At 38.5% G+C, this 27,683-nt stretch overlaps 1 protein-coding gene across 5 annotated transcripts in view; it reads right to left on the reverse strand.

Moving 5' to 3' along the window:
• The window catches only part of cdk14 (cyclin-dependent kinase 14), a 164,696-nt gene that overhangs the window by 90,114 nt on the left and 46,899 nt on the right, over positions 1-27,683 (reverse strand). For all 5 annotated transcript variants that reach the window (XM_051076333.1, XM_018665638.2, XM_018665642.2 and 2 more), the window contains 5 exons: positions 21,648-21,893; positions 14,813-14,907; positions 14,128-14,207; positions 10,817-10,911; positions 8,673-8,735 (listed from right to left, as the gene is read on the reverse strand). In XM_051076333.1, the coding sequence (XP_050932290.1) occupies positions 8,673-8,735; positions 10,817-10,911; positions 14,128-14,207; positions 14,813-14,907; positions 21,648-21,893 (579 nt within the window). The remainder of the gene's footprint in view (positions 1-8,672; positions 8,736-10,816; positions 10,912-14,127; positions 14,208-14,812; positions 14,908-21,647; positions 21,894-27,683) is intronic.

The raw sequence follows: 27,683 nt of genomic DNA on the forward strand, positions 1-27,683 counted from the left end.
AACAAACACTAACCAACAATACTTTTTTTAGGATTTGCAAGCTTATGCTCAGATTAAAGTCTTTACTTAATGAATGTACTGAATTTTTTTAACTGGCAATCATTTTAAGGTCTTTCACTGCACTTGTAGTTACAACTGAAAAATGTTTTTTTTAAATATATGTATACATATAATACAGCTGCAGGCCGAGCATCTCACACCCTAGGCCTTCAATGGTTCTCCCTGAATTAACCCTCCTCTTTATACTGTCATTACAATGTCACAGCTATAGAAACCATCAACCATATACAGAAACACAGTATAAGAGAACTCTGCATCACAGACAGGCATGTAGCCAGAATAAATGTCATCACTAAAGCTATGCTATAAAAACCCAATTACCACAATTCAATAGGTCTCCAAACACTGCAGCCACAGCTGAGCCGCACACATCATCTCCAGCAGTCATCTCGAGTGGACACTCTCAGTTCTAAAGTGAATTAAAACTAGAAAAGGACTTATAGTGGGAAGTGAGACACACAGATAACCTCTACAACAGAGTTACTGAACTCTTCCTCCTCCTTCAGCCATCGTGGGTTAAAAAAACAGCTATTAAAGCTATACTAACATGTTTTAGCTTGTGCTAGTAGCTACAGATGCAGGTTGCTAGCTCTGACTATACAATCAATTGACATGGAAATACTTACATCATGGTAGGCCTGCTAGATGGCCCCTGGTCTCGCCAACTTGAAATCTGATTGTTTAAAGGATCCAGGAGGCGACAGTTTCATCACCATTTATTTTAAATGACAGGGGCCTGCACTGTTAATTCTGAAGCCTCAAGGCAGATTTCTTTTAACTTGGCAACACGGTGCTTAAATCTGACTGGATACGCTGGGTCATGTCAGGAGTCAGGTGACATAGTATAAAGACCAATGACCGACATCTAACATAAACAGACTGTACTGGAAGCAGCAACCAAGAGGAAAGCTGTGAGACGAAGAGAAAAGACCATTGGGAACAACTGAATACATATAGTACTAATGGGGGAAAAAAGATATATAAAAAATATAATTAAGTGACTGTGGAGCAGAGAAGGCCTTGCTGGCCCTGACAGCCCAGCACTGATATAAAATTGCAAATCACTTTTGTGAAATAGGACCCTAGTTCACAATTAAGACACTCACTGCAGTAATGCTGACAGTTTAACTAATAACCTGAATGTCCCTTAATACAGAAATACTGAGGGCTCTTAGATAAATCAACAACTTTTCTACATTTTTAAATCACATTTTTCAATATTTTTATTATAAATGCGTAGTCTCCAAAACAAAGTTGAGATAAAGTTATTTTCTCACATTTGACAAAGCTTCTCAGTCACAGGAGACATTCGACATTCTCACAGGCTGGGTAGTCCTCCCCATGATTTTAATTGTAAAATCAATGAAGTATCCAATTAATGTCTAATTTGAAGCTATGTAGGTTGTTTCCTACTGCAATGCATTGTGGGATCTGGCATCTCTGTTTACAGTGTTGTACTAGATTTTTATTTTTTAATGCATCGTCTCATTAGTAGAACTTTACTGGAGTAATTTAATACACATCTAACTGCTGGAATTGCTCCAATGACCCTTTCACCAAGCAGCATGTAAGGATAAAGAATCCTGTTCAACAATGAATACTCTCAGCAACAAGAAGTTGCTGCACCTGAGTCCTACTAAAACTAGCTTATCATGTCGAAACTGAGACTATATAGGTATTTCATTGATGAGAAAATCCCTTCAGGATCTCCAGTATATGTGAGCATGTGTGTGAGAGAGTCTCTGTTTAATCTCAATGCATTATTAACTCATAACTGCAGGAAAAATAAGCCATGTGATTGTAGTGTATCAGCTATTATCATAATCTATCACCTGAGGAGTGACCCCACTGCCTAAGCAACAATCCATCACCAGCACACTAATAAACATACTGCCATTTTTCTAATGATGAAATACTCACTGCCATCATACCCAAGGCAAACAGAACTCTCTATCAGGATATGCACCATGAAGGATTGTTTGGATTGAATCGGCTCTGTGTTATCAATCAGTTGAATATAGTGGAGTCTGGATGCGTTGTCTCATATTCAATGAGCAGCAAAGCATGAGGCAACACATCAAAGTGACAGCAGCAGACTGGGCTTTATATAGCTTCACTAGGATAAAAACAAAGCAAAGCAACACAGAGAACAGGAGAAAAAGAAATATACTGGTTTTAATGTGATGTGATGTTAATATGGAAGACTAAGTTAACAAGCTTTCAGTTAATCAGGGATGAGTACTGAATAATTTGGGACAAATTAAAACAGGATTAATAAATGAAATGAAATATGAAAGTGCTGACAGAGAAAATATACACTTACTAAAATGTTTCTGTTATTATAGCCTTACCAGTAATGTAAATATAACATTTGTCCACTGGGAGACATGAATATGCTTAGTTTGACCTTAATAACACTAATTTTAGACTTGTGTGAAACCAACCTGATGATGACAAAAAAGTTCAATTGGTCATCAAAGCACATCCCAGCATTTCAGTTGTTGAGATAATCTGTTGTTAGGCTTAGAGATGTTTGAGGCCAATTGACTAATGAAGAAGTCTTTCTGAAACTGTCACAAATAAAAGTTACAAAAAGGTTAGTGTGACCTGATTCTGATGTGTAATCTCTAAGGCCAGGGTTTGGTTTAGGCACAAAACTACTTGGTTAAGGTTATGTTAAAACAAGTCATCGTAGCAGTTCTGTCTTGTATTTAGGCACAGTAGTGGTTTGGGGAAAATGCTAAATTCAGCATGCTGAAATAGACAAAGCTACATCCTGATGTTTAGTAAGTACATCTTAGTTTAGTGTGTTAGCATTGGTGTCAGGCATAGTAATTGTTAATTAGCACTAAACACAAAACGCAGCTGAGGATAGTTTTGCAGGTACTTCGTCTTCAACAAAAGTGTTAAAATATACTCTTGAGGGGTCACCGGATTTCATGGAAATCCATTCAATAGTTGTTGAGAAATTATACTAAAACTCAAAAATGTGAACCTGCTGGTGGTGCTACAGGAGAATTTTAAAGTTTGCATCAACATGTTAACATGATTTACAGAAACCTACTGTAAATCAAGAGGTAAATACAAGGCTCGTGTATATCCCAACAAGTATGACCTTGTAACACCTAATGCTAATTAATGATCTCAAAAACATGGTCTCAAAAACAAAGTGGCAGTCTAACAGAAATTATGGGTAGATAACATCTCTTTGAGTTCTCTCCAGCTTCCTCCCACAGTCCAGGTTAATTGGTGACTCTAGGTGTGAATGTGAGTGTGAATGGTTGTTTGTCTCTCTATGTCAGCTCTGTGATAGACTGGCGATCTGTTCAGGATGAACCTCGCTTCTCACCCAATGTCTGGGATTGGCTCCACCCTCTGCCTCGTGACCCTTAAAGGATAAGCGGCATAGATAATGGATAAACATCTTTTTACAACAAGAGTATTTCAACTGTAAATGAAGCAGGGCACAATTTAATATGTGTGGATAATCAATCAATTACACCTCCAGTCTCCTACTACAACATAGGTCATATATCAGCCATTTTTTGCCATTGGGTATTAAAATAAGCTGCTGTAAATCTGTTATCGAGTTGTTCAAACTGACTAATGAAAAAAATTTTAAAAATTGCCATCAGATTGACCCTAAAACAACATATTTAGTATGTCTCTATGTCTACCTCTATGTTGGTCAAACTGTGTCAATAATACATTTAATTTAATTCATTATCTATTCTGCTTATCCTTAAGGGTCACAGGGGGGCTAGAGCCTATCCCAGCTAACATTGGGCAAGAAGCGGTGCACATATAGATATAGATATACATATAACACATATAGACAAATAACCATTCACACTCACATTCACACCTACAGACAATTTAGAATCACCAGTAAACCTGCATGTCATGGAGGAAGCCGGAGTATCCGGAGAGAACCCACGCAGGTACAGGGAGAACATGCAGACTCCACAATGGAAAGCAACTCGAACCTGGAACCCTCTTGCTGTGAGGCAACAGTGCTAACCACTGCATCACCATGCCACCACATTTATGTTCAGACCATCAAACAGCAACATAGTGCAATTCAGAACACACACCTTTGGATTCACTGCCAAATCACCCAAGCAGCATTTTGCTGAAATGGGTAAAACAGGAGAAATCAGTGAGGGAGAGCTAAAATGAAGGAGTGTTAAATGGAGTGAAAAGATCCTACCATCTGCCAGTAGGCATGAAAGATCCCTTATCTTCTCTACTAAGCATCTGTACAGTGGTGTCCTTAATGGCCTGAATCAAGAGACCTGCATTGTGGCACCGGCCACAGAGGACTGTTAAGTTCCAGATATGGCCAGAATTGTCTTTGGCTTATGTTTTAATGAGCAGCTGTGTTGTATTTCAGTGTGTAAATATAGGACTAGTAAAACACCACAGACCATAGAACAACATGGACTACATGTCTTTGATGATGGCGTCTTGGCACTTATTAAAAACCACAAAATCTATATTTGGTCAAAGTAGAGAGTGGAGTGTGGATGTGCCAGCAGCAACCACTAAAGCAAACCTTAATAGGATGAGAAACCTGTCAGTCAAGCAAACACACCCCAAAAAATACTTCTCTTTAAACTTTAACATTAATTCTAGAAGCCACCACAAAGACAAACTGAAAATTCAAACTGACATAGTCAAACTAATTCAGTGGTTAAGGTTAGGGTAACAGTTAATTAAATACGCTGTGTATGAAGGCCACTTTTCCTATATAGGCCAGACCACAGTCTTTCACTAACCATAACCAAGTACTAAGAGTGTGTAAATATAAATAAGTTTAATGATGCTGTGGTCACTACAAGTGGATATTATCCTGCTAGATTAGATATTTTGGTCAAAAACAAATATGTTGTCTGTGAACATTTTACTAATACATGCAGTTTGGTTGTACGAAGGGGCTTCAGAAGGTTCATGGAAAAAACGGTTTAAGTTATGATGTTTATTTTGGCGTTGCAACATGCATTTAAGGGTTCATGTTAGAACATGTTATAACACATTAGTACAAGGACATATAGGTGAACTGAGATCAAAATCCCTGGATATGATTTTTAGCTACTTTTTGAAGCCCCCTTGTATTGAGACATAATTGAGGGGAACAGGGTTGTAGAAAATGAAGTGTTGGTAGTCTTCTGTAACATCTTTTGAATAATAAAAGAAAGGAAATGGCATGAAGAAAAAAAAAAAAGTCAGTTATTCAATACACTTTTTTTTAATCAACAGCTATAGCCTTACAATGAATCTGACAATGTGCAGTCTCAATGCTGTGTCAGCAAAATAAATTAAATAAATGAAGTAATTAAATAAATAATATCAAAGTTGCACACTCTCTTCAAAACACCTGAAAAAAATCCCGATTGGCTACTGATTCTTACAGCCTTGGAATGCCGGGTATATGTCAACAACAACAAAATGCACTTAACTAAATTATGTCAGAGTTTATTGCAATGCTCTGAGACACCTTTAGTGCTGCATGGAATCACTCCCTCACTCTCACTCACCTGTTCACTCACTCACTCTGCTAGTTTACCATTTGCCGCTGAGACTGGCCAGACTACTAAAACTTTAGTGTGGTGCTACAATTTATCAACACTCCTCTTCAACACAACTGCTAGCAAAACTTTCTGTCCTTAATTTGCAGGCTACAGTAAGTGGTTTATAACAAAGGTCAGTAATTATCATTATGCCCTGCTCTGTGGTAGCTCTGAGAGTCATTCAGAAAACACAACAACATTTTAGAATTATTTTCTTCCTTTCCTTTCTCCTCAGACAATTCTCCTCTTGTCTCTTTCTTGTCCATGATAACTGTGATGTACACAGTGATACCAAGCAGCACAATGAGAGCTTCTCTCCATTTAAATAGGCTGAACGACGATGATTATACGATTTATGACATCACACCTGTGATACTAACTGAAGACAGCATTCTGCTTGAAATATTACAATAGTCCATTTATTTATCACCACATGCTATTTTAGAGGCTCTTTGTAGAATAAGCAATAACTCTGGTCACAGCTTCTTTGTTTTATTCTATGGTAACACAGAGACGTGCAGGTCTGCATGACATCAGTGGTTGTTTTGGGTAACACTTTTGGTCATGTCTGTATAGTGAAAGTGGTTGAGTTATTTGTCTGATTATGAACTTTGCCCTTTTTACATCATCATGTGTCACATCTTTGCTATGATCACATCCTTGATACTTAAGTGCTATCAGGAGCTTCCCTTGTAATGTAATTGTAAGGGCAAATGCTAGCTGTTATTTGGCTTGTAGACATGGTTTGTAGGTGTCAGTTTCCCATTGATCTATGGAGATGTCATTGAGACATGGCCCCTCAGCTGACTGCGAATAATCTAATAAGAGGAGCACTTCAGCGGCAATCTGGATGAGGTCATGCTCACTTGTGTTCATTTCAAGCAGTGATGCTAATAAACTGCAGTCAAGTGCATGGAGCGAGACAAGTTAATGGTGCTATACAACAAGTCAGTTTCCAGTAGGTTTTATTCTGGATCATCTAGCTCAAGCAGAAACTTCAGTGCATTTTAAACAGCAGGAACGCATACTCTAGGCTAGAGGGAGACACACACACGGCTCTCTGGTTTTCGACCAATAATGATTTTAGCAGTGGGTGTGTGAGTGTGTTAATTTGATCTAGCACCAGTAGAGGCACTTTTAGCTTTTATGTTGCTGATTAGTAAATAGGAGGATGGTTGAGTGACTGCACTCTCTCACATTCAATCATAAAATACATTAATAACAGACATTAACCCTCTTAATGGTGCTTATGATCAGATCAGAATTGACTCCCATAAGCTTAATTCTTTCAGTATGACACATCATCATGTTTTCAACAGTTTAAAGACAATTAATTCGATTATAATTAGATTATAAATAGATATTAGATAATAAGGTCATTTGAGTCTATGAAGCTGAATGCAGGAACAGGGACTTACATAAAGGATTCATCATCTGAGAACCATGAATGTCTGAACCAAATTTTATACTAAGATATTTCAGTCTAGTGGACTGACAGACCTTGGCATCCTTAGAGCAATGCCGCCAGTACGTCTAAAAAATTACATTACAGCCACCTGTTCTTGACGAATCACAGCATCAGTTGACATTGAGATGTCTTCTATTTTATGGTACAGTATAACTACATCCCAGTTTGATTGTGTTGGAAACCAGACAGAAAATTCACTTTGAGAGCTGACAGAGATAACTAAAAGCTCCAATATTTTAGGTTAACTACATCCTATACTAAACAATATCAAAAGAATTAAAATGCCAGTTTCCAGTGTATTGATGCTGGTGACTTCAGTGCAGCCTCCATTACATGACTGCAGAGGAACAAAGCCACACAAACCCTATAATCAGATTAGAAATCACAACTCAGGCATCTCACCAACAAGTAACAAAGTCAGCAGGAGCCAAGCAACACCTCGCTCTGCTCGCTCAGAATAATCCTAAATTATTCATACGAATCTCACTGTGACTGCTGTCAGCAGGAAAAACACATATTACTTATGTAAATCCTCAGTGGCAAAAGGTACGAGCCGTTATATAACAGATGAAGTCTGCACTGTCACCTACGGAACATGCTAACACCCCCAACACCACCACATGGCCTCATTCACTCTATCATTGCTTCTCTGTGTTCATTTCTGTCACCAGCACCCTCCTACAAACAGGAAAATATCACTAAGTGACTGATCACTCATGTAGTGTTGTAGAGGAGAGGAACGACCAGCTTTACCAACACAGTCTCACAAAGGTTCATGTTCCATTTTGTGTCAGGCACAGTAATTAAGTTGGCATTAAGATGGTGGGAAAGGGTTGACAAAAATGTAATCTTTATGGTTTGGGGTGTGTTTTACACTAAGGGAGGACAACTATTTCCCTGAGGTTTAGGTCTGGTTTAAATACATGTTAAATATAAAGTACACAAAAACGTTTAATCCTTATTTAGCCAGACCTTGACTATCGCCAAAGGATCTGTTTCACAATGTTCTTTACTGTCTTCCAGAGCTGTCCAGTTCCACTCCGCTGGAATAGTTTAGTTCTTTTGAGTAATATTCAGAATGATTTGTGGTCTTTTATGCAACAGTTAACCTGAGGACACTAACCCCGAAAACATATCCAAAAGTAAAAAGTTAAAAGAAGGATAAAAGAGTAAAAGGAATAAAGTCACTGTGGTAAATGAACAATAATGGTCAATAACATCGCTGCTGTGTGTGTTCCCCATTTGTGCTGGCACACTCCGCTGAGCTGGGTGTGGTGATCTTGACATGGGTGCATTATGAATAACAGCTTTCCTCGGTCTCTGTACAGGACGCACGGACAGACAGTCTCTTTGACATTAACTGCAGTTGTTACTGACAGTTAGGTAAAGTCCAACTGGATGTGTCCTGTTGCATTTGTGAAATATGCTTGGTATTACTAATACACCAACACATACTGTGAATGGTCATAATATTACAGATTATTTTGCTGCCTGTTTCTATTTATGTGGTCATGAATGAGAAATCTCCATCTTTTTTATTTATCAGCTCATTATACTGAATACACATACTGTACCTTCACGTTGTCTGGATGGAGACCCCCTGGGTGTTTGTCCATGTACTGACACAAGTCTGTGTGCTGTAAAATAAACGCAGAAACATACAATGTTAATATGCTAACATAAGAAACACCATTGACATGCATACAGTGTTACACTGGCCTACCCTTCACCTCCGTGTTGTGTTTGCTGATTGAGGCTGGAGGAGGCGGTGTCTCTGAAATAACACTGATGTTTACAATTTCAGCCATCTCTCCCACTGCTGCCCACACCGGTGGAGCCTCCTCTGCTGAACAGTTCAGACAGATGTTCCAACATGGACTTAAACCTGTTCTCTGTCTCAGTTTCTATTTCCATGTTTTTATTTTCTCCTCTATTTCTCAGAATTCAATACCTTTTATCCTCAATTCTTTGCGCCCTTGCTCTGTGTATTTCAGCCTTAAGTCTGGAGAACAATAGACTGATTTTGAAAAGTCTGCAAAACAGCAGGCTGATATATCAACATTAAACCAGCAGTCCAACACATCTGCACAGCTTACAATTCAAACAAATAACCATTAATCATTAGGATAAATTCATAGGATTGTGATTTAGACAAAGAGCAGGTTTTTATGAGGAAGGTTAATTTACCTCCCTGTTTAAATAAAACAAATGGATCTCTGCTCTCATTCTTCATTTAAACATGACCTGCTAAGATTAATCTTTGACATGTGTTATATCTACCAACAGGGGGCATCACACTATCTCATTAAATGCAGTAGTGATGGAAAGCTGAGTAAGCGTGTTCTGCTTGAGAGACTTGGCTTCCTCAGCATATCAGGACCAGAGATTGACCTGAATATAAATGTGACCATCAGAAGTTATTGTCAGTTTGTATACGTGCAAGAAGACAGCAGAGGATTTGGACTGTTCTAAACCTTGTAGTTTCAGTGTTGAAGCTGAGATGAAAACTTTCTGGAAGCTGAGCTGAGCAGTATTTTCTAATATTAACTGGTAAATATGTCCTGATGATATTTTCCTGTCCCCGGGGCTGGCCAGTAATTCAATACTACTGTTATGACTTGAAATCTTCCAGAGAAGATTTGAAAAAAAAAAAAAAAAGAACAACAACAACAAAAAAACTTTTCATCTCAAGAGGAAAACATAGAAATTCCCATGCAGTATTCACAATAGCACTTTAAAGAGTTGTTTCATTTGCAAAATTCTGTGCCATATCTCTCTTGCTAGAACACTGTGCACTAGTTGCTAGTGTCAAGCAAATGATGCTGAGTTTTACTGTGGAGATGTGAAGTTTCATTTTGGGATTTCAGTTCAGTGAGAAGATGCTAACGTTATCAGAATGTTTCCTGAATTGCCTCTTGCTAATAAAAAAGAGAGAAGACATAAAAAATAAAAGATTAGTTTGCTTCAGAGCTTAGACAGTCTTGGGGAATAGGAACCAGATCCAACATAGAGCCTGCTTAAATTTGGTAAATAAAGAATTTTGACCAAGATGTATTGTGTGGGATGAACTTGTCAGTGCTTTCTGGAGGACAAACTATGCAAGGGAGATACTGTTTCTACCTATCACAGTTTAATTCTCCCAAAGATACTTGATTATGTATCTATACATATTTCATCTCATCTATTTCATCCCTGATATATTTCAGTTGTTACCATCTGCAAACTCAGGTCAGGAGTACACACTGGTGGGAAGCTTTTCTATTGTGTTGGAAAATACTTGGTGTTGTTTATTTCCACAATATTTGAAAGGACAGCTGTGGAAATGTACTAAAACAGTGACCTTTCAATAAAATGGCTGCCTGGCTTCCTGTTGTGGGCACAGACACACCAGCCGTGGTTCTGGCTGCCATCCTATAGTACAGAGGAAGGAGTGGAAAAAAACACAGGCTGCTTTAACATTCTTCAAGATCCCTATAAACACGAAAATGCCAATCAAAATATCCACAGCTCATGTTTGTGTGGGCCAAGCATTAAAAACTGAAACTCAATCAGTGAGCAGACACTGAGGTCAAATCAATCAAACGAAAGACGCAAACATCAACGTGGACCTCTGTTTCCCTTTAAAGCTGTGGTTTATTTTCCTTCTGAACAAACACTAAAAACAGATTCTCATCCTAATTTCCCTCCCCAGCCTCAGTGTGGCAGAGTGCAGACTCACCACATATTCAAAGACCAGAGTCAGGGTTTCCTTGGTGTGGATGATGTCATGGAGGAGCACGATGTTGGCATGCTTCAGGCCTTTCAGAAGAGACGCTGCAGACACAGAACAGACAGAGGCAAAGAGCTGATGTTGAAGCACATATTCAAAGACCAGAGGACTTGCTATGATCTATGCCTTCATTAGCTGCATCATTAGAATGCAACGCAAGCCCTCTACAAGCCTCACTACATACAGGGGATTAAAAAAAGATTAAAGCAGAAAGAGAAAATACAGGCTGGATTTACTGCTGGAAGTTCTCACACTCATTTGTCAACATGTTTATGATGTAATAGGCAATGCGAATAAGTAGAGCAATGAGATGATGTCTTAGGAAGATGATCAAGTTGCTCATTACTTTATTAGCAAGGCTTACTGAGTCTTACTGAGGAGGCTGGGGTGTGATCAGCACATTCTGGGACAGACTTGGTAAGACTTTCACATGTGATTCACTTCATCTGAATCACATCTTGGGTACAATTAGGAGGGACTGTGCAATTACTTGTAATAGACAGATATGATAAATCTGCAGAGCTGGATTTACAATCCAAAAGTCTACAGAATTTGCAGGGGTCAGATTTGCATTGGAATATTTCAACAACACAAATTAAAAGCCTCTTACAAAGAGCTCTTTTTATTACACCAAACGAAGAGAATACTGAGAGATATGGTGGTGCAGTCAACTGAACTGTAACCTGGAGACTTTGACACCAGTGGGATTTCAGTCACAAAAATGTTCCTAAAATATGATTATTAGGACTTGGCCCCTGAGACTGTGATTCCTCTCAGTCAAAAACACTTCAGTCCAGTAGCCTTACCAGCTTGTCTACTTGTGCAGTAGGAAGTAATTAGAGAGAAGGCATTCAACACTACTATCCTTGAAAAAAAAAAGCCAATCTTTCTGTACAAAGAGACAAATGCAATAAAGCTTGTCAATATCCATTTTTCATTATACTTTAACCTCTGCTGAGCTTTAACAAAGCAGAACCACATCGCTGTGTGTATATAATGTAAACAGGTAATGAAGTGCTGTAGTAAACAGTCATCATCAATTATTAGTGAAATGTGTCTATGTTTAAAAAATAGTTTGCTTGGCCATGATGATCAGATGATAGTAGGTCTGCTAGCAGATGAACTTGCCAGCAGCAGAGTTTGGTCACATGTCAATCACGCTGTGATCCCATAGGACTGCTGTATCAGTTTACTGCAGTTCACTTGCAAATGCACTGAAAATGGAATTTGAAAAAATGAATAGTGTCAAGTCAGAAATAAGGTTTCAGATTATACCAGATTATACCACAGTGAAGCAATAGAGGGAACAGGTTCATTAGGACAGAATGTGAGAGCAGCATAATAAATGTAATTTTTATTATAAGACATAAATGGGATTTTCAGATGGCTGCCAATGTTGTTAATTTAACAAACACAAAGTTCTTTTCCAAGGGCACAGGGAGCTTTGACAGACAGAGCCTCAGACAGCTGGCAAGTGATGAAGCCTCATGAATACATTCATCCTGTATGAGTACCTAAAGGTTGTTAAGAAAATCAGATAAGCAGATCAAAGGCAGGACTCCTCACAGTAAGCAAGAGGTTAGTGCTATAGTCAGATACCTCAAAGATCCTGTCACCAGTTTGAAGATCCAACCCTCTCCTTCACACACACACACACACACACACACACACACACACACACACACAGAGCCCATCTCTGGTAATGGGCGTGAGTGTGTCTAGTTTTAATAAGCATAGACACACATACACACACACACACATACACACACACACTTGGCTCTCCTCTGCTCTGGATATATTACTTTATTCAGCAGCAGTATGTAATGCTGGTCACATATCTGCGCTGGGAGCTTCCTGCTCAGTAACTGCTGAATTAGTTTAATTTCAAAGTGCCTTTCTGATCTGTTCACAAGGGGAAGTTTGACTCTGTGTGTGTGTGTGTGTGTGTGTGTGTGAGGATAGCTTTCTCTTCATCAGGCCTGGATCATACACAGATCAAACAGACAGAATAATTTTCTCATCTATCCTCTATATTCAAATAGAAGCTGTGAGTGTTGCAGTGTAGCCAGTAAGCTCAAGAGCTTCAAGTGCTGCACATACACAAGTGACATGACTGACCAAGCCTGGACATACTCTGTGCCACTGTTATACACCCTAACCGACCTGGTCACAGGATGTCAGGCAGACATATGAACACAGTCAAAATTGAGTTCTCTATAAGTTGGGTCCACTTTAAGCACTATGTCCTTATTTTTCTAGTATGTTAAGTATGTAAGGAGACATCGATTTTAGCTTTAGCTTCACTGCAAATAAATGTATGTCTGTATTTATCTTTTACAGTATTTGTAGTAATTTTACTACAATTAAGTGAAAATGTTCCCTATTCTCGCTGCTGTCAACATCTTAACACTGATTTATACAAAATTCTTGAAACAAGATGACAGTCAAAATCATCCCTTAAAGTCCATTATGATTTCTGTTTAAGGAACAAAAATGACAATAGCTAGCTATGAGAAATGACTTAGATAAACAAGTTAGCTTTGTGTTTCAGCGTTTGATTTCAGGAATTCATGGTACTACTTAAATGGCCATTCAGCCTGATAGAATATAGGGCAAGAGGCCCATGTTTTTCCTGCCTAATGGGAAAAACACAGTCTGATAAGTGATTTTGTTGAGTTGTGTTTGTACATGATCCCAACTTTTTCCAGTTTCCAAACCTGAGGAAATCAGTAACTTTAATCAAAGTAATGGCCTGTTTCATTTGGTTGCTTGTCAATGGCATTATATCGCCTTTGCACATGCGTCAGTGAGATATATTTTTTGGTGATTTTTAACTATATATTTTAACTGGATAAAGGTCTGGACTCATCAGAGAAACAAGCCGAGCAAGTATTAGCAGCAGCTTAGCTCTGCTGAACGGCATCTGAGAAACACTGATTTTTAAATTGCTTTATTCAGTGTTTTTACCACTTTTAATCATCTGGTCCATTTGTTTTGGAGAGGAGGAGACCTCTGAGGATAATATGTCTCTGAGTAAAAACCTCCTGAATGATTTACACTGAAGGTATCCTAACTGGGAAAAGCTGACTACGACTGCAACCGCTACGTCTTTTGTTGTTGTTTTGATTGAGAGACCTCTAGTGGCAGGACGTGGCAGCTGAAGAGGTATCAAAGCAGGATATACAGAGTACATTTATTCCAGTAATCTTCAGAGTATCATTATCTGTACTTGAAGTTCTTTCCACTTTTAAACCTTTTACCTTCTCTTATGGCTGTGAAGGGCGTTCCTTCCTCCTCTTGAAGACGAATCACCTTCAGAGCCACCAGTTTCCCATTCACCCTGGAAACAACACAGAGGACAAACAAAGTATGGTAACCTGGGTTTTTTTTTTTGGAACATTATAAGAGAATCTATTAAAATCAGTCAAGCCAGAGAACAGTGAGGATTGTCAATGAAATGTAATTTAGCAGCAGTGGAGTGAGACCTGGGTACAAGGCCACAGGATTACAAGTGAATGAAGCTCACCAATCAAAGCTGTTGTAGTGAACAGCAAAGCAAAATAACATCATTACTGAGAAGATTAGAGTCTGTGGAGTTTCATATATTTACAGTGTGTGAACTTCATTTTCTGGGATTTAATTAGCAAAACCAGGGAGGAGAGCACCAATCCATAAAAAGTGGAGTATAACTATTGAATCAATGCATAAAAACATCCATGCTATAGTGATTAGAATAGAAGGAACTGCAAATCTTACACATGCAGCGTGGAGAAAAAATATTTACATAAAACTATACTGTTATTGCTTTTCCATTTAATTAATTTCTTCAGTTACAGCCTGCTCCTGTATAATTAAATGTAATATTCACTGCGTGCATGAGTGGCTCTTATGAACTATAAAGAATAAAAACTGGATTAGACAGTGATTCGACATGCACACACTTACTTGCTCTTTCCTTTGTAAACTGTAGCATATGAACCTTCTCCCAGTTTCTCCAGCTTTTCATAGGAATCTGCCTTTCCAAACTTGGGGCTTGTGGGCTGAGGAAAAAAAAAAAAAAAAAGATATGAAAAGGTAATATGAAAGGATGAATTCAGTAACACGGAAAAGAAAAGTCTGCGAGGATGTCCCAGAAGACATTAACAGTCTATGAACCATATTAAAATCTGGAGGCTCCCCGGCGCATCATCAGGGAGGTGTAATGGCAGTGAAGAGGAGGAGAGAGAATTTCACAAAGTCTTCATGTAAGAACTCTGAAGACTTCTTTTCATTTAACTGTCAGCTCATGACTTAAACACACTTTTTACTACCTCAACATTTCACACAGGAAAAGGCAATAACTTTGATTTAAATTAAGCCCAGGACTGAAGGTGTCCATGCATAATTAGTATGAACCTCTAAAACTCCAGCTTATTGGGGGGTGATTTAGAAAACTGTAGTTGTAAGAAAAGGATTGCAGTGATGAAGCAGACAGTTAAACACATGATGCCTCACAGTGGTCCAGACAGACATGGAAGTCAATTGTATGTCAGTCATATGTTTCATACATCCTCCACATGGACTTTGTATGTTTCTTAAAAATGTGTTCATGCTCATTAAATGTTGTTGTATCTTTGACAGGTGTGTTGGTGAACTCGAGGACAGTCTGTGTCGAGCTCGCTAAGATTTGTTCCAAAGCGCCACATGAGCTGAGCTACACTAACACATACATGTGCATTGTTTGTACACAATTCATGGTTAAAATCTTGATTTGAGTGTTCTGACTTAAGAACAGTTGCTAGATACACACATTCTGTTTTTGCTAGTAGTGGTAGTTGGTGACCTGGTCCATGACATAATTCCACTCTGCATAGAAACTGTATACAGAATATATTACTGTTGTCATTAGGGATTATTAGGGATGAGTATTGCTTTAAGCTATGTCCAGCAACAAATAAAAGATGTAAAATGTGAAATTTTGGTTTTAAATTAAGCTGCTGTACAGGAGTTTGGTGTAAATAATAATTAGCAAAATTTGGATTTAAATTAGAAGGTATGATCAGAGAATAATAAACAAATAATGTCCATTCCTGCTCTGTGATGATGAACAAAGATGGAATATTTGCGTAACTTTGCAAAATTGATACCATAAATAAAAGGGCAGATGATGTTAGCCTTTTGGACAAGGAAACAATGTTATCTTGACATCTAGTGTGAATACTGATGATTATTATTATCAATCAGTATCAGTATGTGGCAAGGCAGTGACACACAGCTCCTGTGTTCATTTGCTGACATAGTAATGACTGAATTCACCAAGCTACCACCTAGCATTGTTGATTTATCTGGAAGCAAATCCCACATACTGACATACAGTATGTTTACAGAACTGCTAACATCACAACACACACATACGTGACACAATATCTAAAGCATGATGAAATCTGCTACATCTGCACTGTTCTCCCTGGTATATTTTCCCTCTCCTCTTATCTCACAGTCCTCTGCAGCACTAATAAGCTCAGCATTTCTAAGGGCTTCTCTAAACAAATTAGACTTCCTCCTGGGATCAAACAGGAAGTGAAACTCTATCTGTGAAACAACTCAGTTGGACAGTGAGATATTCTTCTCCTGGTGGCCTGAGGAACCTCTCAGAGAGACTCATGTTGCCTCCATCACAGTCATGCTGAGGTTGACTACAAAGAAATTCCCTTCTCATGCATTTCATTTTTCTGTCTGCATCAACCATTTCCCATCTGCCCCTCTTTACACAAATGGATCCTTGAAATAAAAAACAAACAAACAAAAAAATAATTCTTTATTTTTATCTGGCACCAACATAATTGGTCAACCAACATGAAATTACATGATATAATAAAAGTAAACCTAAAGCAGACTCAACAGTATTCTGTTTCACATTAAAAAAAGAAAATAAATGATCACTGCATACTACTAATATGTAACTCACACTTGTCACCAAGCATCAGCAGTATAGATCCAACAAGCAAAAGTTCACATAAGAATAAGAACAGCTCACACAAAAGAAAAAGCTGGTGCCTGACATGTTTTTCTGAAAGGCTATAAAGGATGCTCTGTACACCTGTATGAATATGATTGGGTGTTACTAGTCAGCTGGTAGCCAGTTATTTGGGGAATTAACTACTGATGATGAACTAACACTATGATCAATGGAAGGATCCCACACACTGTCAGTTAGGATGGGAAAGTAAGCCATGATTGCCAACCATTAATTAGTCCCAATTCATTATCAAAAAAGGCCCATTGTATAAAATTGCAATAGGATAAAAGCGTATGAGTAGATTTTAATCAATTTTAATCGATCCAACTTTTAATTAAAACTGCAAACAAAACTATGAAAAAAATGCAGAATGATCTAGCATAAGACAAGAACAATACGCGGCACTCAGTCTGTCTGCGGAAAGGTACCTTCAGGTCAAAATCAACATCAGTTATACACAGTACACTTGATTTTTGAGTGATCATATTTCCAAAAATAATGTTTATATTATTTTTTATATGTAGGAAAGAAACACCAGGTCTGATTCAGTAGATGGAGACTCTGTACAAGGACTCTTTTTGTTTTGTCCCATACAGAGTTGGTGTTTGATGGCATTGTATATTAATCTAGTGTCAAATCTGCTTCTCAAATCTGAATATTTTAAAATTAAAATTGAATCCAATTAGGTTTAACTTGCAAGTGACTGAAGTTATAAATAGTCCTTCAATCTGAATGACAGTATAAATTGTTTGACTCTACCCTCTGATACGACCCACAGGAGTGTGATGGACTTTCAGTGTCATGGTTACAATAATAAGTGTGGTTACGGAACAGTCATGGTTTTGGGTAGGGCACAAAAATTACTTGGCTAGTTGTAGGAAAGAATGTGGTTTGGTTTTACAGGGCAGTCTCCAAAAATCAGTGATCATATGATTGATTAAGACAGCGAAAACTGTTTTGAGTGGCAGACAAACGAATGATCATAACCTGTAGCTACAGCCTGAAAATAAGCCAAAATTGTAATTTTTGCCAGTACGGAATTTTTGTTAATTGGTTGCAGCTGATCTAATCTCCTGCTGATGATATTTGTCATCTTAACCAGCAAAAGTTCAGCTCTGACTAAAAACATAAGAATCCCATGGCCTGAATGTCTTCTACATTGTTTTTTTTTATTAAGAAAGAGTGGGGAGAAATAAAAGCTGTGATAAGAGATTTGTTAGCATCATAGCTTAGTCAATCCAAGCATTTTACCACCTGAGAACTGGATCAAAAATCCATCCATCCATCATCTATACCGCTTATCCATTAAGGGTCGCGGGGGGCTAGAGTCTATCCCAGCTGTCACTGGGTGAGAGGCGGGGTACACCCTGTATGGATCACCAGTCCATCACAGGGCCAACATATACAGACAAACAACTATTCACCATTCACACTCACATTCACACCTACAGGCCAGTTAACCTGCATGTCTTTGGACTGTGGGAGGAAGCTAGAGTATCCAGAGAGAACCCACACAGTCAGGGAGAACATGCATTTAAAAGTGCCTTTGCTGATCACAACCTAAAGCTAATGTCTGCTGAGGAGTCCACTGTCCCTCTTTTCAATCTAAGAGTTTGTCTGTGAAATGTTTCTGAGAGAGTTGGGCTGGTTACAGTCCCTAAACAAAAAGACCATGAAAGAGACAATTTACACATTTTCATAATCATGGCTGAAACAATTCATTAGTGTCTCGCAGTGATGCTGGCAGGCAATCAGTCAAGCCTCATATCACACTTATTAAATCTTATTTGTGTGCACATTCATTAGGCGTTTCACATTTGGAGCTAAATTAAAAAGGAACCACAAATGTATAAAAACCTGAAAATCTCATTTGCATGATTAAGAAAATCATGTTGTTTGTAAACAGGCCTCAATTAAGCATGTGAAGGAATACAGGCTGGTAAATTTGTTTCAGATGGAGAAAAGGAAAAGAGTTTGGCTGCCAAAACAAAACACCTGAGAAATACAGAGAGTGATTGTCGCTTTGACAGAATTTGAAAATCCACAGGCTGAAATATGTTTTTTGAATTAATGTATGATTTACTGATAATTTGAAGTACATGAAATTTACATACATGTATAAGTATTTGGTATTTCCCTTGTTTTTTATTGATTAAAAATGTCATGAAAATCTACACATGGATAATTTCTACCAAGGTCATTGGACATTTCCCCCTCATTTTTCTAAATTGTATTTTTGACCCTGTCATTGTCCCATAGGTCCACTAGCATGGCTCTAGACTCTTAGTCCTGTTTACGAACAAAGGCCATGAAAATGTTTGATTACACCAACATGACTTACTTTATTTTTTTTCTTTTTCATGAACTGTCTTCATCATTTTGTCATCTATAATGTAGATGTTCATTATGCTATTCTGGTCTCATCAGAGAAAGGTGTTATGTCTAAAGATTATTCTGACACTATAGGTTTGTATTCTGCTGAATGGAACATAAACCATCTGAAGCACTATTGTTATCACTGGAATATGACAGGTTGATAAAAAATAAACTTAGCCAAAAGACTAAAACTTGAAATGAGTTGTTTTTATCTTGAAACTTCAGATCTTAAAATCAGTGTCAGAACATAGTGGACAGCCTGTAACAGATATGTCCCACGTATCCAGTTAAACTACTCGTGAATACAAGGGAAGTTACATTGACTTTAATTAAAACAGCTTTGTATAGTCAGCACTAGATTATTCAATCTATTCTCAAAACAAGTCAGACTAGATTTTAAATCTAAATACAAGATTATCTCAATTAGACACAGAGTTTTTGCAAATACAACACATATTACTGTTATGGTCCTTGATTGTGATTGGCTAAGCTGCATTCAAACCCATCCTAAAATACTCTATAAACACACACCTGTGACGGCATTACATCAGTATTGCTGCGCCATTTATTCATTCATTCATTGTGTAATGAATTCATTCATAAAGAAGATTTGATACTTCACTTTGTGCTCGTTGCTTTATTATGCAACACAATTCTTGTAGAGGTTGAAGGATTACAAACTTCATTGTGTGTCCCCCACCTTTTGACACCAAACCTACACCCATCATTGAATGCTTTGTTGAGTTAGGCCAGTCCTTTGATATTAGACCAGTCTACTGTGAGTCAAGCTTAAAACAAAGACTGCCTAATTACAGCCAAAAGAAGAAAAAAAAAATACCCCACCCACCCACCTTATCTTAGAACTACACGCTGTGTTTCCATGGCAACACTGGCACAACTGTGGACTGATTTCTCACCTACTGTTTATCAACCCAAACAGAGGTGGTGCTACTGTATCAGCTGCTGGATCACACCATGAGCAGTGGTGCTGCTGATGGTGTTTTTCCTGTGGTCTTCCTCCTTCTTTATGACTTTTTTTATTTTCTGCATGCTGGAACTAAAAAAAACAGTCTGGCACTGTGACTATGTGCTGCATCTAAAGTTTTGTTGTCACAATAAGGTTAGTTGACTAGTTGATTAGTTAGAGACTAACACCATAACCTGTGCTCACCATAACTACAGTTCATTACTTGTCAGGAAAGCATTCCAGCACATGATTCACTCTAAAACCACCAAATGTTGCTTTTATTGTCACTGACTTAGACAAGAGTCAGGCTAGCCATTTCCACTTGTGTCCAGTCTATATACTAAGCTAGGTTCATCAGCTCCCAGCTCAAGCTCTGTGCATAAGACGTGACTTCAATATCAACCTTTCATGGAAAGAAGTATAAGAAGTGTAATCCCCAAAATACTGAACCATTCCTTTAATTATCTCAATTAGACACAGAGTTATCATCATTAGACAATCTGACTGAAAGTGAGTGGAATGCAACAAGGTAGGAGACAAAAATCATGCCTCTGGTGAGTACACTGTACACTGATCAGGATGGATGTTACATTGACATGTACCACCAACCTAAACATTGCTGTAGACCAAGCACATGCCCCCCATGGCAACAACACTCCCCAATGGCAGGGGCTTCCCCCAGCAGGACAATGCTCCCACCACATGACAAAAACTGCTCAGAAATGTCTAGAGGAACACAACAAGGAGTTCCCAGCAGAACATTGTATTGTGACGAAATGATCAGCGTTATTCACTTCACTTGTCAGTGGTTTGAATGTTGTGGCTGATCTGTGTATTTACTTCTTGTTACAACATCTTTAGTTCCTAACATTAGCTAACATTAGCAACCCCAAGTTACTGATCATCCCACATCACGTAAGGCTGTAGCAACAAAACCCATACATGTATTGAATTGAGCAAGGGTGTGATTTTCTGCTTAAGAAGTCAACTTTTCATTTCTAAGATCAAGAATTTGTCAAAAGTTAGACTGGCCTACTTTAAATCTACCCAGATGATTTAAGTCAACATAAAATAGTTAGGGATCACACAGCTTGGTCTGACTGATGAACCTAGAGGTCTATGTGGAATATGGTATTTAAGCCCCAGTCAAAGTTTGCAGCCTACCACTGGCAGCAAGCACAGGCCAATCAGAATCAAGACATCTAATCATGCTACTAACTGACATGACTTCATCATCAGGTCCAGGTGGATAAAACAAGGTTTTGGATGGTAACTGATGTGTAATGTTTTTACAAACATATTGATAAGGATAATTGAGATTTCAACTGAACTGAGAGGCCAACTGGATCAGTGATACATTCCACACACACACACACACACACACACACACATCTAGAACACTATAGTGTGTGATTATGGTTGTATAAAGGTGTACTTACAGAGCTAGGGCTGGAGTGCCGGCGCAGTTTGGGCGACTCCTTGCCAGCAGATGAACTCTTGGCGTTGATGCAGGCATTGTTCTCAGAGTGGACCCTCTTCACCTGACTGGCAGGCTTCTCAAATGGGTCGAAGCCACTCTGCGTGCGCTGAACTCTCACCTTCTTGTCCTCAGGGATGGTGTCCAGGGGCTTGATGACCGAGTCTGTTCCCTGGCAGCTGCGTGTGGACATCTTTGTGACACATATCTGTCAAAAAGGAAGAGGAAAAGAAGAGAAGAAAGGAGAGGGAAGATAAAATGAAAAAAAAATCCATCTGCGATTACCAGTGTTCAGCCAAAAACTGACTGTGCCCCCGTCTTCTAGATCCTGCCTGTTTTTCATCTCTCTGTCAGCCTGGGTCTCTTCCCTCCCTGCAGAGTCTTGCTGTTACCTCTCTACGAAGATAAGAGTCTTTTTATCTCCATCTCTCTTTTCTCTGATCAAAACAGCTCCAGCCTCAGTCGGCTCTACTCTACACACACTGCCGGCTGCCGGCTGCCGCTGCTGCTCTTTCCGTACTGTACATTCACACAATTCCGCCTTATCTCTGACACACATCTACACATCCATACAATTGTGCAGACATGCTGCAGATTGTCTTCTACAAGCCCATTGGGCACAGACACAGCCCTCCACACTTCTCATCTATTTTCCAATACAAAGCACCTTACCAGCTGCTCCTCCACCATGGACTGTGTGTACTGAACACAAAAGACGCAGGCGGCATGACATGTTTTGCCACGGCTCCCTTCAGATTAAATATTTAGGCCTGGGCTCCCCTGCAGGAAGAACTTCTAATTACTCTAATACATAAGGAGGAGTCATCTTGCAGCTCACTGGCTTGTTCTTTAACTTGGGCCAGGTTTCATTTCCCACAACAAAGACTCCCTTCTCTGTGACACTAATATGTTGCCTTCTTATAGAAAGCAACGTGACACAACAGTTACCGACAGTGCGTCGATTATAACTGTTGAGATGATGATGACGTTTTTTTGTGTGTGTGTGTGTGTGTCATGCATACAAATATGTCCATTTAGCATGGGTATGTAAGACACCACACATTACTGCAAGTCAGATCCAGATTCCAACATCGGACTTTACAGTTTGAGACAATACTTAATTGCAGCCTTTCTGGACATTATCTTAAATGATGATTATTTTCTATTAATTAAACAAGCAGTCTGTTTCAACAAGAAAGCCTGGCTAGTTTTCTAGGGGCAAACATAGCTCACATTTTTCTAAATATTACATTAGTGGTATGTATTCAGTTGTTACTACTACGACTCTGGTATAAAACTGAGATGAAGAAATCACATTTATTATTTATGGAGATCTAGATTTGTCATTGGCAAGTATAAATGATACAGATACAACAACATAAAATGAGAATATTTTCCGGAAAACATCCAGAGTTTCTCGTTTATTGTTTGACTGAAACACAAAATGAACATTAGTTAACAGAGTTGAGTAAATGTACAGTACTGTGCAAACATTTTAGGCACCAAAGGTAAAGTGAGGATGCTGTAAAAAATAATCCCAGGATTAATTTTTTAGCATCAACTTCACTTGAAGTGCAGCAAACAGGAAAAAAAACCTAAATCAGATCAGTATTTCCTATGACCCCACACAGCTCCAGTTCTCCTCAGCACACCTGAACTTAGGTAGTTTGTTCCAGCATCTTGGAGATGTTGTCTCAGTGTCTCTGTCTCTTCATGTAATCTCAGACTGACTCTATGATGTTGAGATCAGGGCTCTGTGGGGTCAGACCATCTACTTCTTGAGGACAGTTCTTTATGATGCTGACTGTGTCTCCTGCAGCAGATTGATCAGACACCTCCCTGATGCTACTGATGAACGATGTGAGTAAAAACATCTAAGGTGCCTAAAACTTTTGCACAGTGCTGTGAATGTTGCCCAAAGAGACCATCTTAAACTTTGTAATACACAGTCGGTTTACTTAATCAGACTTACTGATTAACCTACAATGCTCTGAGGAATTCCACTGTAAGAAAAATAAAGTGAATATTCCATCTTGGTTTTTTTGACATAAAGTTGGCTAGACCTCGAAATTAAGCAATGTTCATTTTTATTCATCTGAACATCAGAACAGGGCGACATGTCAGTGCAGTGGTTAGCACAGAGTTAACACAGCAAGAGAGTTCCAAGACCTCCACCAAGAGAAGAAGTAACATAAGAACACGTTTAGGCAAGTGAGCATGCAGAACGGGCCAGGAAATACACCAGAGAGAGATACAGGAGAAATAAAAAGAAATGAATGTTGTTGAAAGCATACATGGTAATGAGGTTACCAAGCTGTCATAAACACCAGTCCCATGCATACCCAGTGTGTACTCAGTGACAGCAGCTGTAATCTAGAATAGCAACATAAACTAACAAAAACAAATACTGTCATTTAGGACCTATCACACTACAAGGCATCAATACTTGATGAGAGTGTCTGGAAGGATGTGTTCTACAAGGCTTATGTTCCAAGCACTTCACATCAGCGAATCACGAGAGGCAAAGAATGATAAAAAGGTCAGCAAAGTAACACAAGGCCTGATATACCGGGAATAACAGTCTTTAGTTCTTGTATGAAGAGTGACAAATGTCTAAAATCCTGCAAGATGGTACTGACTGTTTTACCACACTTTAAAAAATTAACCAGTATATTTTGTTTCAAACAACCACATAACAGCTTCAAACACTTTCAGTCATTAGTTGATGTTATACGTAGTCAGCAGCCGGGGAGGAAGGTAAGTACATCTATTCATGTACTGTAATTAAGTGCAGTTATTACTTGTGTGTTTTCATTTTTATTTTACTTTATTCTTCTAATGTTTTAGATTATTTCAGAGGGAAATATTTTTCTTTTTACTCCACAACATTTAACTGACATCTACTAGGTAGTTTGCTGATGATTTTCTTAACAGTTATTATCAGCTTTAACAATATGACACACTGTTAAAAATTAAACAGCTAAACAGTGTAAATAGTTAGAATTAGCTCTACCTCAACCAACTACAACATTAAAATGCTGCTCATATGTTACTGCATCAGTGATAAGGATTCATTCTACTAACATAACACTGACAGGAGTTTGTCTGTACACTTTTGATAACGTACAGTTTATTGATAATATCTGTAATTTTACTGAAGTAAGATTTTAACATGAAGAACTTGTACAAACAACAAACAACATTTATATACTATGTTATTGCTACTCTTAAATAAGTGAGGATCATGAATATTGTACCTCTCCTGTCACTAGACAGCACATGATAGTCACGTGTCAGCTGTAAATGATCTAACTTAACCTGGCGTGCATGGAAATCCTGTGTGTTAGGTTCCTAGAAAGTGCAGCACTGTTTGTGGCATGATTAAAGATTCTTCTTGCTGTGTTTTTTTTTTTCTTTTTTGTGAATGAATGTAATAGTTTTATGAAGTGGAAAGTGATTATATATTAAGCTTGTTTTGATCTTGGTGTTCTGTGTTCCTTTTTCATCAACAGGCTCCGTGCTGTATTTTGGAATTTGATACCATCTGTAAGCTACATTGTTGATCTTCATCAGTGTTATAAAGAAAACCTGTGCTTTGCTACAGTTGCACACACACAGAGGACAGCTCCATAACATACTCGACATATTCACTGCATTGAGAAACCATTTGACTGTATGTAAATCAGGCTTAATCTTTACTCCTACGTTCCTAGAGTGTGAATCCTAAGGAGTGTGTACTTTACTTCTGTACTGATTTCCCCGCTAACGCCACCTTGAGGTTGACTTTTGTGGTTTCGGTGAAATATCTCAAATGCTTCGTTGGCATCATACCGAAAAAATTACATAATAATCCTACTGTAACTAGGAGCATCAATCCTTAACGTTGTGTGAGTCCTATAATAGTTGGTCAGGGAGCAGCTGGACATTCTCTAGTAGCCAGTTCCATTTTGGATCCAGTTCCAAGTTGGTAGAATACCTGGATTCGTTCTCTGCAGCCAGCAAATTACTTATCAAATCTTACATTCACAGCCTCTCAGTCTCTTTTGCCTCTTTCTGACACTACAAAGAAAAAAAAATGTTGTGCTAATGCAGTGACACAGCTAAAAGGACTGACTGAATGCCCATTGCAGACCCCCTTAACAACCAATATTTGTAGCAGGGCACAAGGATAAGTCTGTCAGACTACCAACTGTGTTACACCATATTCTATGACTGATCAGATGCTGTGACCTGATTTCTTAGTTTATATTCAATGCATGATAAAGTAGAAGTAATATAATTTCTACTGTGTTGTTTTTATTTTAGCATCTATTGCTTCTGCAGCTGCAGCACAGCCCCCCAGCAAGGAGCTTTTTTCAGGAAATGGTTTTTAGGACAGTGTTAATGATTGACAAAGAGCAGTGACAAGATATTTAGTGAACTCTCTACACCCTTTCAGCACAGCAAAATTCCTGTGGCAAAAGCACTATAGAGTTATTTAAGAAGGATGTTTTCATTTCCCTCTAAACAAGCTATCTAAAAAGATTCAATAAAGGAGGATTTGGATTCAGTGAGCAGATTCAGAGCTGAAGTCAGGTTTGATAAAATGTTAAGGAATTCCATCCCTGATTGGTTGCTCAGTTGCACTGACCCTGACCAGGACAAGCAACAAATGAACAGACTGACACATGGATGAACGGATGGATGCATCATCTGCAGCAGCATCTGTGTGTCCAATACTGAACTCACACCAAACTTTATAACATGCAAGTAAAAGTAGAACCAGTTTGATTTAAATTAGATGCCTAAAACATCTGCTGGCTGTCAGCTGTTGCATTAGAGTTACAGGAGCAGGACGGGGACATGTCACCTCCAAAACAACTGAGACGAAAATGAGAAGTGTGAATCCAAAACTCATGGAGACGTTACACACTGATGCTCTCTGCAGACACAAGCCAGCACTCAGAACATCCGGCTGAAGATATTAGGCATCAATGTCAAATATTGAGCAATTCAGATATGCAATAAAATACAACTTATTTTATGCTACATGCTATTTAGTATCAGGCTTTTTTAGTATTCACCAGAACAAACCACTATTCACTACAACCAATGATTTACTAAAGTACTGGATGAACTGGTCTCAGTGTAGTGGCTGATTGGTATATGGAGATACCCAAACGATACACCGAAAGTAGGAGTGGACATGTGAAGTTTCTCGATTAATCATTGGGGAAATTAACAGTCAATTATCGATTAAACATTATTTTTTATACTGAAAACGCCTATGGCACAAAATAGGCTACTAAAGACAGTTTGTTCTTCATCATCAAAATCTTTATTTTAAAAAGAAATTATAGTTCAACAACAATCTAAAACAAAACCAGAAAGATCTGCGGCGACTCAAACTGAATAAATTACCAAACCAAAGCTACGGCGCTCGTCAGAAAAACAACCGAGAGTCTATAAAACACAATACAAAAAAACTTTGCCTCACTCTCTTCATGTTTACCTTTAATTTCTGTGACAGCTCAAAGTCAGCTCAGTTAAATTTTAATTGCACACCTGCTGGTCACTGCCACGTACTAAAATCATCATATTGCTTCAAGACACACTACGCAACCTCATTGACACAAACAAATCGATCAACAAAATTCTAAGCGACCCATAATTGGTCATCGATTAATTATGCTCATCCCTAATCCTAAGGCAATCATTGAACATCTCCTTCTAAGACCACAGGTGTCACTGTGCTGCTCTGACAGCCTCCAAGCCTCTGGTTTCAGTGTTACTGATCCTGGCTGCAGGACTTAGCTTCAGCCACAAGAGCAAAGTCCAGCTCTGATGTTGGATGATAAGACCTGACTCAGAACTGAACTTAATCCCAAAGGTGCTGGGTGGGGGTGCGAAAACAATGTCTTGATGGAGCTGTCTTTGTGCACAGCGTTTACACAAAGGTGGAAGTACACTATTGTGACTGTTTTTTCCATTTATACTTCAATATGGCACGGCTGATAGT

Source organism: Lates calcarifer, linkage group LG15 (genome assembly GCF_001640805.2).
Source record: "Lates calcarifer isolate ASB-BC8 linkage group LG15, TLL_Latcal_v3, whole genome shotgun sequence".
Lineage (NCBI taxonomy): Eukaryota > Metazoa > Chordata > Actinopteri > Centropomidae > Lates > Lates calcarifer.